The sequence below is a fragment of the Onychomys torridus genome, chromosome 6, assembly GCF_903995425.1.
Source record: "Onychomys torridus chromosome 6, mOncTor1.1, whole genome shotgun sequence".
NCBI lineage: Eukaryota > Metazoa > Chordata > Mammalia > Rodentia > Cricetidae > Onychomys > Onychomys torridus.
Window position 1 is genome coordinate 13,007,282 of NC_050448.1, and position 12,803 is coordinate 13,020,084.

At 44.8% G+C, this 12,803-nt stretch overlaps 1 protein-coding gene across 3 annotated transcripts in view; it reads left to right on the forward strand.

The window, feature by feature from the left end:
* The window catches only part of Usp13 (ubiquitin specific peptidase 13), a 113,834-nt gene that overhangs the window by 32,032 nt on the left and 68,999 nt on the right, over positions 1-12,803 (forward strand). For 2 of the 3 annotated variants that reach the window (XM_036189956.1, XM_036189958.1), the window contains exons 3-5: positions 566-626; positions 6,614-6,735; positions 11,600-11,742. In XM_036189956.1, the coding sequence (XP_036045849.1) occupies positions 566-626; positions 6,614-6,735; positions 11,600-11,742 (326 nt within the window). The remainder of the gene's footprint in view (positions 1-565; positions 627-6,613; positions 6,736-11,599; positions 11,743-12,803) is intronic. The other variant, XM_036189957.1, reaches the window with a different exon arrangement.

Genomic DNA, 12,803 nt, shown 5'->3' on the forward strand with positions numbered 1-12,803 from the left:
ATGGTATGAACATAGATGAGTGAAAGAAAATTATTATCATCATATTTGACTGCTACTGTTCAGCCATGAGATGGGAACTCACTCACTGCTTCATGGTGGGGAACACATGAAGCTGGACATGGCAGCTGGCCCACTGGTGGTCCTCCCAACACTGCTTAGATGGGTTGATTTACATTTTCAGATGATCAGACTATCAGTGACTATGTATCAACAGTTAGTAAATCTTTGAACAGTTAGCATTGAGCACACTGAGGGTCTCTGTGTTGGCAAGGGGATAGGTGGCTCACATCTGTCTGTCCTCAGCGTGGACTCCAGGAGGGAGCATTGACTACTGAAGTTCAAGCATCAGCTTCCTCTCCATCTCTGGTTTGTACCTCCCTTTTCAAGAGGGATCACCTTATAACTCCGTGAAAATAACCATGGGACCAAGAGAATGGTCCTCCACCCCTCTGCAGGGTCGGGGTCCACTTTCCTCTTGACTTTAACTGGGAACCTCTGGGCCACACATTTTGTTAGCCAACTGTTTTATGGGCTGTGTTTTAATGATCTGTTGTTTTCTTTTCAGAAGGTAAGAGCAGCATCAGCTGGAGCCTTACCCAAAAGGAGGAATTCCAAGTTATTTTTAGGTAACACAGTTATTTAGTGTGCACGCTATATTCTGTCTTTCTCTGTCTTGTCTCTGGTGATAGGGATGAGGTATGCTGGGTTAAACACTGCCTTTACTTCCCACTTCCCTAGCAGTGAAGTGTGCTTTGAGCATGGAGTCAGACCCCAGCTTTGAAGCAATATGGCAGCTAGAGAGGAATTACAGTTCTGCCTCCAGTCTGTCCGTGTGCCTCCTGTCTGTCTCTCTGTCTGTCTTGTTCAGTCTCTCTGTCTGTATCCTCTCCTCCTCACCCTGCCCCATGTAGTCTGGTGGTTGAGTCTATGGCTTTCCATTGTATTTTTTGGGACAGGGTCTCTCACTGAACCTAGAGCTCAGCAATTCAGTTAGACTGGCTGTCAACACGCCCCACGGATGCTCATGTCTCTGTCTCCCCAGCACAGGGATTTCAGCTGCATACAACTACACACAATAAAATGTACACACAGGAACGTCCCAAAGGTATCACCTATTGGGTTGGCCTACTAATTTTAGCACCCATCAGTAGTTCTTGCCTGCAACAATGATTGGAAGTGTTGTGTGATATTCTTCATTAAGAAGAGCTAGTCTTGTTTACACAAATGACTACTGATTTCTAAATCACATAACTAGCTTAACATTTGTTATGCTGTGGTTTCTTAGCAATAAAAAATTATTTGATGTTATCTGACCAAGTGTGTGTGTGTTTCTCTGAATGGCTACAATTATTATTTGAAAAGAATTTCAAAACTGTTTGCATAGTGCAATTTCATTTTGGTAAAAACAACTGCACACATTATTGTCTACATGTATATAAGTGTATACATGCATGCATGCCTCTATTTGTATATATACATGTATGTGTGCTGGGGAGACAGAGACATGAACATCCGTGGGGCGTGTTGACAGCCAGTCTAACTGAATTGCTAATTGAATATGTATATAGGCACATTTGTGTGTATAATGCACACACACGTACATATTTGTCTGAAACCTGGCAATATCTAGGAGAACACACTGTAGATTGCTAACACAAGCTCTTTTCTGAGGCTAAGAAGGACTTGATTCTGGTTTTCTTTTTGCTTATCCATATTTAAATCTTTGTTTGCTTGAGATGTAGTCTTGCTATATTGCCCAGACTGGCCTGGAATTTTTCTGCTGAAGTGATCTTCCCATCTCAGCCTCTTAAGTAGCTGGGACTGTTGTGTGCATCACCATACCCAGCTAGCTTCTCTCTGTTCCTGTAATGAAAAGAGGCTGAGGGATGGGACATGGCTCAGTTGGTACTGTGGCCTGCCATGCACACAGAAGAGCTTGAATTTGGATCCTCAGCAACTACAACCACATAAATATCAGTGTGATGGCACATCTGTAATTTCAGCACTGGAGGTGGGGATCACAGAGAGGGAGGTTGATCCCTGGAGCACATTGTCTAGCTAGCCTAGTTGAACTAATGAGATCTAGGTTTAGTGGGAGATGGTTTCAAAAAAAAAGTTGAGAGTGGTCAAGAAAGACACTTGATGTCAACCTCTGGCCTTCACCTTGCATGTGCAAACATGTATGCAGGCTGTGTCTTCTCTCCAGCTCTCCAGCTCTCCAGCTCTCCAGCTCGTGGTTTTCTTGAGGAGAATCACCTCAAGATTCTTTGGAGCAGCTTTCCTTCACTTTTTCTTTGCACAGCTCACCCTGTGCCTCCGCCCCCACCTACCAACCAGACAAACAACCAAGCCAACAGAAAACAGCCTAAAAGGAGCTCCAGGGCTGAAAGGGTCAAGTACTTGAGTGATTGGTCTCCCAGCGCCTGCCACTGTTATCTGGAATGTTACTGTTTGCCAGTCACATGACATCAGCATGACTTTGTGGAGGTAGAAGTCATTAAACAGTTTGACTCTGTTGTTTGTGGTTTCATTTTTTGAGACAGGGTCTTGTGTAGTCCAGGCTGCTCTCAGACTTACCATGGTAGAGGCTGACGATGACCTGACTCTCCCACCTCCATCACCTATGTGTTAGGGTCACTGGTGTGGGCCACTGTGTTCAGCTTTTTAAAACAAAACAACAAAATGAAACATTTTCTTGGCTTGCATGAAGGAGTTAGCTGACTTTTTTGTTTGCAACCATGGTGTTGAAGGATTTTGAGGCTTTATTTTTCTAGCATTTATTTTGATTGCAACTGTTATTGTCAAGTCACAGCTTTAAAAACGAATGGGAAGGCAGCCTCTGAGGCCTTGTTGCTGTCCACTGCTGTATTTCAGTGGGGCCTTTGCTATAAGCTGCGATCTGTGCTTCCTCAGCTGTTCACAACTCAGAAAACGGAAGGCTTTACTGAAACTCACAGGAGCGCTGGATGGTACTGTTCTTGTGCAGATCCAGTGCAAACAGCCAGAGCTGCTGGGGATGTGTGATTGCAATGGCTGTGCCATGCCCCAAAGTTGGTACTTTGTAGCTCTTCTCTCTCTCTCCTTGCTCTTATGTTCTTATCGCCTTGCCTTCTGTAGTATTCCCTGAGCTCTGGTGAATAGGCTATAAATGTCTTGTCTAGAGCGGAGCAGTCTTCTGTAATGTGTTTTCATTATCACATAGAGCCACAAGTCTCTACATCTCCACCATTCACTGGAAAGAGAAGCGTCTCTCGACTAAGTCAGAGGGTAGCACTTGTTCATGGGTGTAAACAGATGTATTTAGTAGTCAGCTTGATTGTGTGTTAGGCTAGCTAAGAAATAATATTCAGGTCCTCTGTATGGACTATGATCTCCCATGTGTATATATATTTTAAGCCAACTTTATAGGCATGGATTCCCTCCTGTAGACTAGACCTCTAATCCAATCAGGTTGGTTGGTTACCTGTGTAACAGTCATACCCCTTTTGATGTTTTCGCTTGTTGAGCACAGCATTGTATTGGCATCCTGAAGCATCTTTAACAGCTGTTGGTGTTCTGAATGTGTAGTATGTGCTGTCAAAGAGGCTTCGGGACACCAATACGTGGGGCCTGGGATGAGGGAGGTAGATAATACCTGTCTGCTTTCTCTGAGTTTAACTTTATAGAAGCACATGAAGTCCCTGTCTTCTCCACACCCAGGGGACACACAAGAGCCCTATATGACAACATGATCTTTCTGAAACTTACGTCAGCTTCGCTTCAGAGCTGGACCACCCTGGGGTGTGTGTGTGGAGGCTCCTCGTGTTATTTGTTAGGAATTTAAGAAGATGATGAGCATGGAGGTGTAGGCAGTCACCTATGGTGGCTCCAGAGCATCTCAGACCTGACCCGAGGTTCCTGAAGACCCGATTCTGTAGAATCTACTTGTCTGTCCAGCAGGTAACTCACCCAGAGTTACATGCTTAGTAAATGCTAGAGCAGACTTTTTTCCTTACTTTATTTATCCAGGTAATGTTTGAAGTAGCATTAAGTTGGCGCAGTCCGGCGGTGTTCTCTGGAGAACTCTGCTCGGTCTACCTCCAGTGTCCAGGGTCCCAGAACCAAGAGAGTCCTCTCCTCTCGATTCTGGGTCTTCAGCTTCCTCTCTCAGCCCCGCCTTGTGGGCGTAACCATTACCGAAGCCTCAATGGGGGTTGGAACTTCCAGGCCAAGGCTGGGATGGCTACCCACTACATTAAGTGACTGTGTTCTCTATAGGAAAGAAATGGGTAATATCTTGTGTGTATGGAGTCCATTCACAAAAGCCCAAGATTTATACTCTATTCCTTAAAACTGCTGTGTGAATAATATATTAATAATAAAGGAGCATGAAGTGGAGCAACTCATTTGAAATTTTTGTTTGCTCAGTTTCGTTCCTTCCTTTCCAATTTTGTACACGGGAGTGATCCAAAGTTGCCTTTGCCTTGTGGGTCCCAGGCTATTTACTTTCATGGTTATACAGAGTAAACATTTCCATACTTCTTCTGTAGTACTGAACTGACCATGTTTCTCATTGAACATTTTGGTTCTAATTTTTGTTACAGATGGTGGACTTCAATCTTTTATGACACAGTGTCTTAGTTAGGGTTTCTATTGCTGTGAAGAGGGTACTGTGACCATAGCAATGCTCATAAAGGAAAACATTTAATTGGTTGGCTTACAGTTCAGAGGTTCACTCCATTATCATCATGACAAGGCTGGCAGCACACAGACAGACATGGTGCTGGAGAAGGAGCTGAGAGTTCTCCATCTTGATCCACAGTCAACAGGAAGTAAACTGAGACATTAGGTGTGGCTTGAGCATTTATGAGAGCTCAAAGCCCATCCCCAGTGACATACTTCCTCCAACAAAGCCACACCTCCTAACAGTGCCGAACCCTTTGCCACTCCCTTTTGGGGCCATTTTCTTTCAGACCACCACAGATAGGCTACAGTCAGAGGCAGGTACACTACTTCTTTTAAAAATGTGTATGAAACAAAAGGATTTAGTATTTTATCTTAGGTCCCAACACTTGCAAATATTTAAAAATAAAACAAACAGAAAACAAAAAATCTGGAATTTTTGACACTTCTGGTCCTTTTTGTTTGAATTTTTCCCTTTAAGTAAGCTTTTTGAGTTGTTTCTTAAACTATTAGACTTTCCTTTGAAACAGCCTTTTGTTAAATGAGCAATTTGTAATGTTGGGGTCTTTATTTTGGTGCTTCTGAATCTTAAGATTTAGAGTCTTTTATTATGTTCGGGTTATATTTTTGCTGTGTCTTATTTTTTGCTTAGAATGGTCCTGCTTCTGAGAGTGAAAAGCAGGACAGAAGTAGGGCAGGTTTCATTAACGGTGGTAATAGAATTTAGAGCCTTGGTTCTCAGGTGCCTGCTGTAGTGTTACCCCACAATTTCCCTCTGTCAACAGAGTCCATTGGTTTGTGTGGCTTTGCGTGTGAGTGCAACATCACCTGACTGTTTTTCATCACCATAGTCCCAAACATATAAACACACAAACATGACCTGGGATGCTGGCCTCCCTGAGGGCCAGGCTGTGCTGTCCATGTAAATATTATGACCAGACATTCCCCCGAGCTGTCACCTAACCTTTACCAGCACAAGGGTGGCCAGGCAGAGGATGGGTCAGAGAGTCCCTAGGACAACAGGACTGCTCACATGATGGGCTCCTTTTGGCTTTCAGGATTTCAACCACTGTTAGAGATGGGGAGGACAGAGAGAAAGGAGAGGCAATGATGGAGATGGGGTGGGTTTCTAAGTGACAGCTACTGTTGATTGGAACCTACCTTGAGCTGGGCCTCCTCTCTGCTGTGCCTCATTTCTCTTCTGTTAGAGGAGTGCTTCCCTTTTCATGATGAACATGACAAAAGCCCTTAGGTTAGAGTTTGTGACTTACTTCAAGTTGTGTTAAATGTGTAGACCAGCATTAGAGCCAGCTTTACCCACTCTCAGACCCATGTGCTCTTGGGCAGGGGAGGTGGTTCAGTTAGTAAAGTGCTGCTGCATGAGCATGGGGACCTGAATCGGTCCCCAGATACCCTCCACAATGGGTGTGGTGGTATAGGCTTGTGATCCTGGCACTGGCAAGGCCCGAACAGGCAGATTTCTAGGGCTCACTGGCCAGCCAGTCTCACTGCATCAGTGAGCTTCATGCTAGTGGGAGACCTTCTCTCAAAATACAAGGTGGATGGCTCCTGACCTTTGGCCTACACACACACACACACACACACACACACACACACACACACACACACAATTTGTTTTCTTTGTTCTAGTGAAATTATGGTCCCTAAATTCATAGTGGAAACATCTGTTCCTTTAAAGCCTATAAATTCAGATTTTAGCACGTGTGTCCACTCTGTGAAGCTTTATGATGTGACCCAGTCATTGATAAACAAGTATACACCTCTTAGGAAAGACAGGAGGGCCTGATTCTCCTGGTGCGGGGCAGGAGGATGGGCGGTTCTGCCAGGGTCAGAGCCTGGCCTTGGCGTCTTAAGCCTGTGGATCCCTGTGAGAGTTGCCTTGGCATGGGCTGCCCTCTCCTCACTTCTTTTGTTTTTATTCTTTCCTCAGATCTAGATTTGGATGACGATGTAAACAGTGACGACTATGAATATGAAGACGAAGCCAAACTTGTTATATTCCCAGACCATTATGAAATAGCCCTTCCAAACATCGAGGAGTTGCCAGCCCTGGTCAGTGAGTATGCACGTGGCTGTGTGTGTGTGTGTGTGTGTGTGTGTGTGTGTGTGTGTGTGTGTGTACATGGCTGTATGTTGTGGGGGGGTGTGGGGTGGGGAAGGCTGGTCCAGAAGAAGAAGAGGATAAAATGGAGCATATGATTATGATCCCAGCACTAAGGATGGGATGGAGGCTAGCCTGAGCTACACAGTGAGTTCAAGGCCACCCAGGGCCACATAGTGAGATCTGTCTCACAAAAACAAAACAAAACAAAACAAAAACCCCAAATAAATAAAGACAGCATGGACAGGAGTATCTGTCTCCTCTGAGGACCCACGGAGTGGCCTTCCCTTATTGCTGGCCCACATCACCCTGACACCTCTATTTGGGCTCCTCTGGGCTGGCCTGGCTCCTGTATCTTGGCCAGTTTGTTGCTGGGATTGTCAAAGAATGCACCTCACAGGTGCTGGGACAGCTGGAGAGGGACTGTGTTTCGGTCGGAAGGATGACAACGTGTTTGTCAGGTTTTCACGCTGCCCGTTCATGTAAGATCTTGTTTGAAAAATTAGAAGAGTTTGCCTGCTGGAACAGTAGCAGCACAGTTATAGAAAGAACCAGCTGCTCTCACATCCTGGCCTGGAGAACCCGGGGAAGACATGCTCACCTCAGCTTTGCCCCTCCAGCAACCAAGATGGCTCTCTCATAGTTTTGGTAGTGCGCCCCTGCCTGCGCCTCCACTCCCTTCCTTTTTCTTGTCTTCTTTTCTCAGGGTCAGTTCATGGAACGGTCTTGCTTTTCCTGGAGGAACTGGGGGCTGGGTTGGTGGCAGGGTGGGTAAGCTGCCTGTTGCATTTGATTCTGGAGTCCTCAGAGAGGTCACAGGGCTTCTGTGACCCAAGATGTCCCTGCTTCTCCTCCCTTGCTTCCTGTGTGGCTTCCAGCACTCTCTCCCACTTCTTCACTGTGTGCATGGACACCTGTTTCCTGTAGCCTGGCCCCAGACAGCAATGGGACAAGGTGGGTTAAATTTAAACATGCCAGTTCATTCCCCCTCTTCAAACTCCACCAGAACCAAGCCAGGCCTGTGCATCCCAGAACCTTCCACAGACCCTGACCAGTGAGAACCATCTGCTCAGTTGCTCCTGCCAAAAGGGGATGTTTGTACTTAGAGTTTCCATGTTTAGAGGGTCGTAACTATTTTCTTCTGATCTATCTTATAGCTAAATTTAAGACCATAGAGTTAAGAGCGTTGTGCATCTGGCTGCTGCAACCCTCCCACTTACTAAGTGTAAGGCATCCTTTCCACATGAGGTGTTCAGTGGAAATGAATGACTGTCATTTTCTCGAATTTCCCATGCTGACTCATGGCTGTTACCAGGAATAAAATACGTTACTGGATAAAACCGTTTTAACCTGAAGTGTACCAACACTTGTGTCTCTAATGCTGAGAGTTCTTTTATTTTTATTTTATGCATATTAGGGTTTTCCTGTGTGTCTGTGTGAAGGTGTCAGACCCCTTGGAACTGGAGTTACAGACAGTTGTGAACTGCCATCTGGTTGCTGGGTATTGAACCTTAACTCTGAGCCATCTCTCCAGCCCCAATGCTGAGAGTTCTTATGCTCCAGATCAATAAAATTCTAGTTTTGCTATGGGGAAGTAAGTAAAGAGCATATTGTGAATAAATGTCATGAAAAAATTTTCATTCATTCATCTTATTATGTGAAAAATGTAAATATTAAGAAAAAGCCCCAAACCAGGCCCAGTGATTTATGATTGTAATCCCACACTGGGGAAGCTGAAGCAGGAGGATTGCTAGGAATTCACTGCTATGGAGTAAGACCCTGTCTCAAACAACCAACCAAACCCAAAACCAAACCAAACCAAACCAAACCAAACCAAACCAAACCAAACCAAACCAACAAAAAACTCCACCAAACCAAACCAAACCAACCCCCCAAAAACTCAAAAACAAATGAAGAGCCACCCCCATACACTACTGTTAAAACATTCCTTTATTCAGAGTGTAAGTTGAAAGGTATAAGAATGTGCCCTAGAAATCCCACACTAGCAAGATACATGCAATCCTTAATATCAGTCTTTGAAAATAATTTAAAATGAAAATTTGAATAAAATGTCTCTTTAAGAAATGCTTTAAAAAATGGAAAACGAGAACTCTGAAGGTGGGAGAGGGAAGCCTGGGTTTGCATCTCTGATGCTACTAGCCCCAGGCTTTAGCTACACCAAAGAGTAGTTAGTTCACCTTCTTTCCATGCATTTGCTGCTAGGTTTTTAGTGTGTAAGGATTTTCTTTTGAACCTTTAATTAAAAAGAAAATGCTTTGTCTAAAAAAAGTCTTCAACATCTCTTGGGTGTGTTACCACAGAACACTTTGAATTACCCTGTAAGTCCTACCAGAGGGCAGACCACCTCTGAGAGGAGGGGCTCATAGCAGGGACCCCAGAGCCTGGAATCTGGCAGTGGTATGCTTCTCCTGCTCAACAGCTCTGAGTGATGATCGGTACAGTAGACCCCCACCATAGCTTGTTTCAGGCCAACAGTGAGGTATCCCTGGATGTGTTGGGAAGAAAGACTACTGTTTGGAAGTTGCCGCATCCAGCTAACACAGAAGTACAGGTGCCTGAAAGTTACAGTAAAGCAATGAGGAAGGATTGGAGTTTGAATAAGTGACCTTCTCAAGCGTAATTAAGTCATTTAACAAAATTTCTTAGTCTTGTCCTTTTTTAAATCACTTGATATATTTAAAACATAATCTTTGGGTTAGGAGTGTAGCTCACGGGCAGAGTGCTGATTATACTGTGAAACGGCCTTTGTTTTGTTCTGCTCTGAGACAGGGCCTCACTGCATAGCCTAGGCTGTGCTGCATCTCAGAGTCCTCATGACTCCTGGGTTGTGTGCTGGGATTCATATCTGTCCTCCCAAACACTCAACATCTTTATGATGAAAACATTCAGAATCCTTTGTTATGTGTGAAATAACTGCCCTGTGTATGAGTACCTTAAATCCCCCTATCTAGCCAACCTTGTACTCAGTAACCAACCTTCATCTCTCTGGCTCAATCTTCTCTCCAGCTCCAGGTAACCACCAGACAGTTACACTTAATGGGATTAGCTTTGTAATGTTCCACACATGAGAGAGCATGTGGTACTTGTCTTTCTGTGCCTGGTTGATTGATTTTACTCAATGTAATAATCTTCAGTTGTATGTGTTGTTGCAAGTGACAGGATTTTGTTCCTTGTCGTGGATATAGAGCATTCCATGGAGGCTAGCATCATTTTCGTTTCCCAGTCATCAGTTGATAGGCACTCAGTTTTTTCTCTTTCCCTGACTATTGTGAATAGCATCGTGACAAATAGAGGGATGCTGAATTTTTAAAAATTTAACAGTCAATTCTCAGGAGCCAGTTCCAGGGATTTGAGGCCTCTGAGATTTGAGGTAGAGTCCAGGTCTCCTTATTTTAGTCCATCATCAACTCCAGGGGAATGAACTTAGTGTAGTTACAGGGGCATCAGCTTGACCTTGGCTGAGGTCCCATGAAAAGGATGATTTCTGAAGACACTAGGCTCGTGTGTTATGGCAGCCCCAGGGACCTGAGGAAAATTTGTGGGATGTTTTCTGAAAAGATATTCAAAGAAAAAAAGATTTTTATTTGACTCTTGTGTGTCAAAACCCCTGTCAGTAATGTGTGTGTGGTGTGTGGAGAAAGTGCATAGAAGGATGGTGCATGCCAGGCAGCTGGGAAAACAAGCTGCTGCTGGTGATGGGAAGCTGAGGCCACGGGCTGCAGGACTCCTGGTCCAGGCATCTGCCGGGTGGCAGGCGATGCTTTGTGTTGGTTGTTGACAGGATAGCTCACTGCAGGCTGTATATATGACAAGATGAATAGGTGTCCATCTTGAAAGGTCTAACTATCCACTCATGCCACTAAGCTTTCTGAGGCCCCCCAAAAATGTGATTGGCTCTTTTCACTCAGCATACATTTTCCAGATTTATTCACATTGCATCATATATTGGAATCCTGTTTCTTTTTATTGACAAGTAAACTTCTATTGTATGAACATCCTACATTTGGTTTTTCATTCCTTATTGACAGGCTGCTTTTATTGTGTAGCTAACATGCTATTACAGCCGTCTTTTAATCCGTCCTCTTGTAACTACATGTTTTCAGTATCTCTCCGATATACCTCTAGCTGTAGATCTGCTTGGTCCCGCAGTGACTGTTTGATCATTTGAAGGATGACTGGTCTTTCAAAGTGGCTGTACTGTTACTTTCCAGCAGAATTTAACTTTTATAGGAGCTGGAGAATAGCTTATAGCATTAGGCAGGTGTGTTGAGAGAAAGCAGAGGGTACCAAGCAGGGCATCACACCTGCTTGTGAGCAGACCCATCTAGCCCAGGAACACCCAGGAATATCCTCTGCCAACCTCGTATCTGCAGTAGACTAAGAAGTGGAGCTGTGCTGTGTGCATTCCATTCAAGTGCCCTTGACCCCATGCCATCTGAGTCGAGGATATTGGATATCTTGGTACATTAGGAGGAAACACAGCCCTCGGGCAGATTCTGGGCGCTCCCGTTCCTGGCTTGCTCCCTCACACTTTTCGCCCCACTTGCTAAGTGGTAGGGATTATTCCGTGTAAATGCTAAGCTGGAGATGATGACTTGAATTTACTTCCATGTTTTCTTGTCAACATCAGTACCCAAGCCCCATGCCTGGGTCCAGTCTAGGCAGATGGAGGGGAACAGACCTCACCGTGGTGTAAGTGAATTCCCACAGCAAGGCTGCTGCGTTTCTTCCTAAGCTTCTGTGTTCATGTCTGGAAGCTGGGTTTTCACTGTTCTCCCTGGCTTTGCCTCCTAGGTAACAATTGCATGTGATGCAGTGCTCAGCTCAAAGTCGCCTTACAGGAAGCAGGATCCAGACACGTGGGAGAATGAACTGCCAGTATCGAAGTATGCCAGCAATCTGGCCCAGCTGGACAACGGGGTCAGGATTCCTCCCAGGTGAGAGTCTGCTGTAAAAATGGAACTTTAGCCCCCAAATTGGTCAAAGCAACATCTGATGATTTTCTACCTTTCTCTGAATTAGTAGTTTTATATTTTCCTAGCAGATGCCTTTTACTACAAATCCAGTAAAAACTGGAAATTGTTCACAGAAATAAGTCAGACTCTGAAAGACAAAAATCTGTTTTCTCTCATATATGTATTTAGATTTAAATTTATTTAAGTGTTTACACATATATACCCAACAAAGATAAAAGCTTCTTTCTGAATGTGCCTGGACCTTTGCAGTGGTGCTGAGTGCTCTCAGCCCGAAACCTAAGCCCAGGTCCTGCCCTGCAGCAAAGCTGGTGTTTGCAACATATTTGTAGCTCTATGCAGGGACATTGCACTTGGCAGCACCAGCTGCACAGTGCGTGGGGTGGTCAGACATGCCAGTTGAAGCCGTTGTCCTCTGGGACCTAACACTGGCAGTGGAGTGGGTGAATCAACACTCGGCCCCCTCCCCCTTGGGGAACACTTATCCCCTGCAGCTCCTCATCAGGCCTGAGCTCAGGTCCCTGTAGTGGTCATGGTCACTTGGTGACACCTTGTGCTGGCTTCTGCCCTTTCTTATTTGTTGTCCCCATTCTGCTGGGTTCAGCTCCTACATATCCAGATCTATGTGTCTGAGTTCATTCTCGGGGGCCTGACTTGAAACAATGTTGGGCTGTCTCCAGCAGGCCAGAGTGCTCCGTGGGATTCAGTAGCATCTCTGAAGAGAAAGAGCAGATGGTGCTTAGGAATATGTCCAGTTTCCTTGACCTGTGACCACACTGCTGTCTGTTTTAAGAAAGTAGTTTTGCAGAAGGCACATCACCACTGGACCTCATTTTCTCCCTCTGTAGAATTTTCTAGAATTAGGTGATAGGGCTTTCTGCTAGCCATTTGCCCTGTAACTGGCATTTAGTGTTCAGTTTGGGTGACTTATTTTCTTAACTGAGAATTGTAGTATAGTAGGGTACGTCAGTCATCTTTTATAGCAAACGCTTGAGCTAGATCAGACATTAATGGAGGGAAGTTGG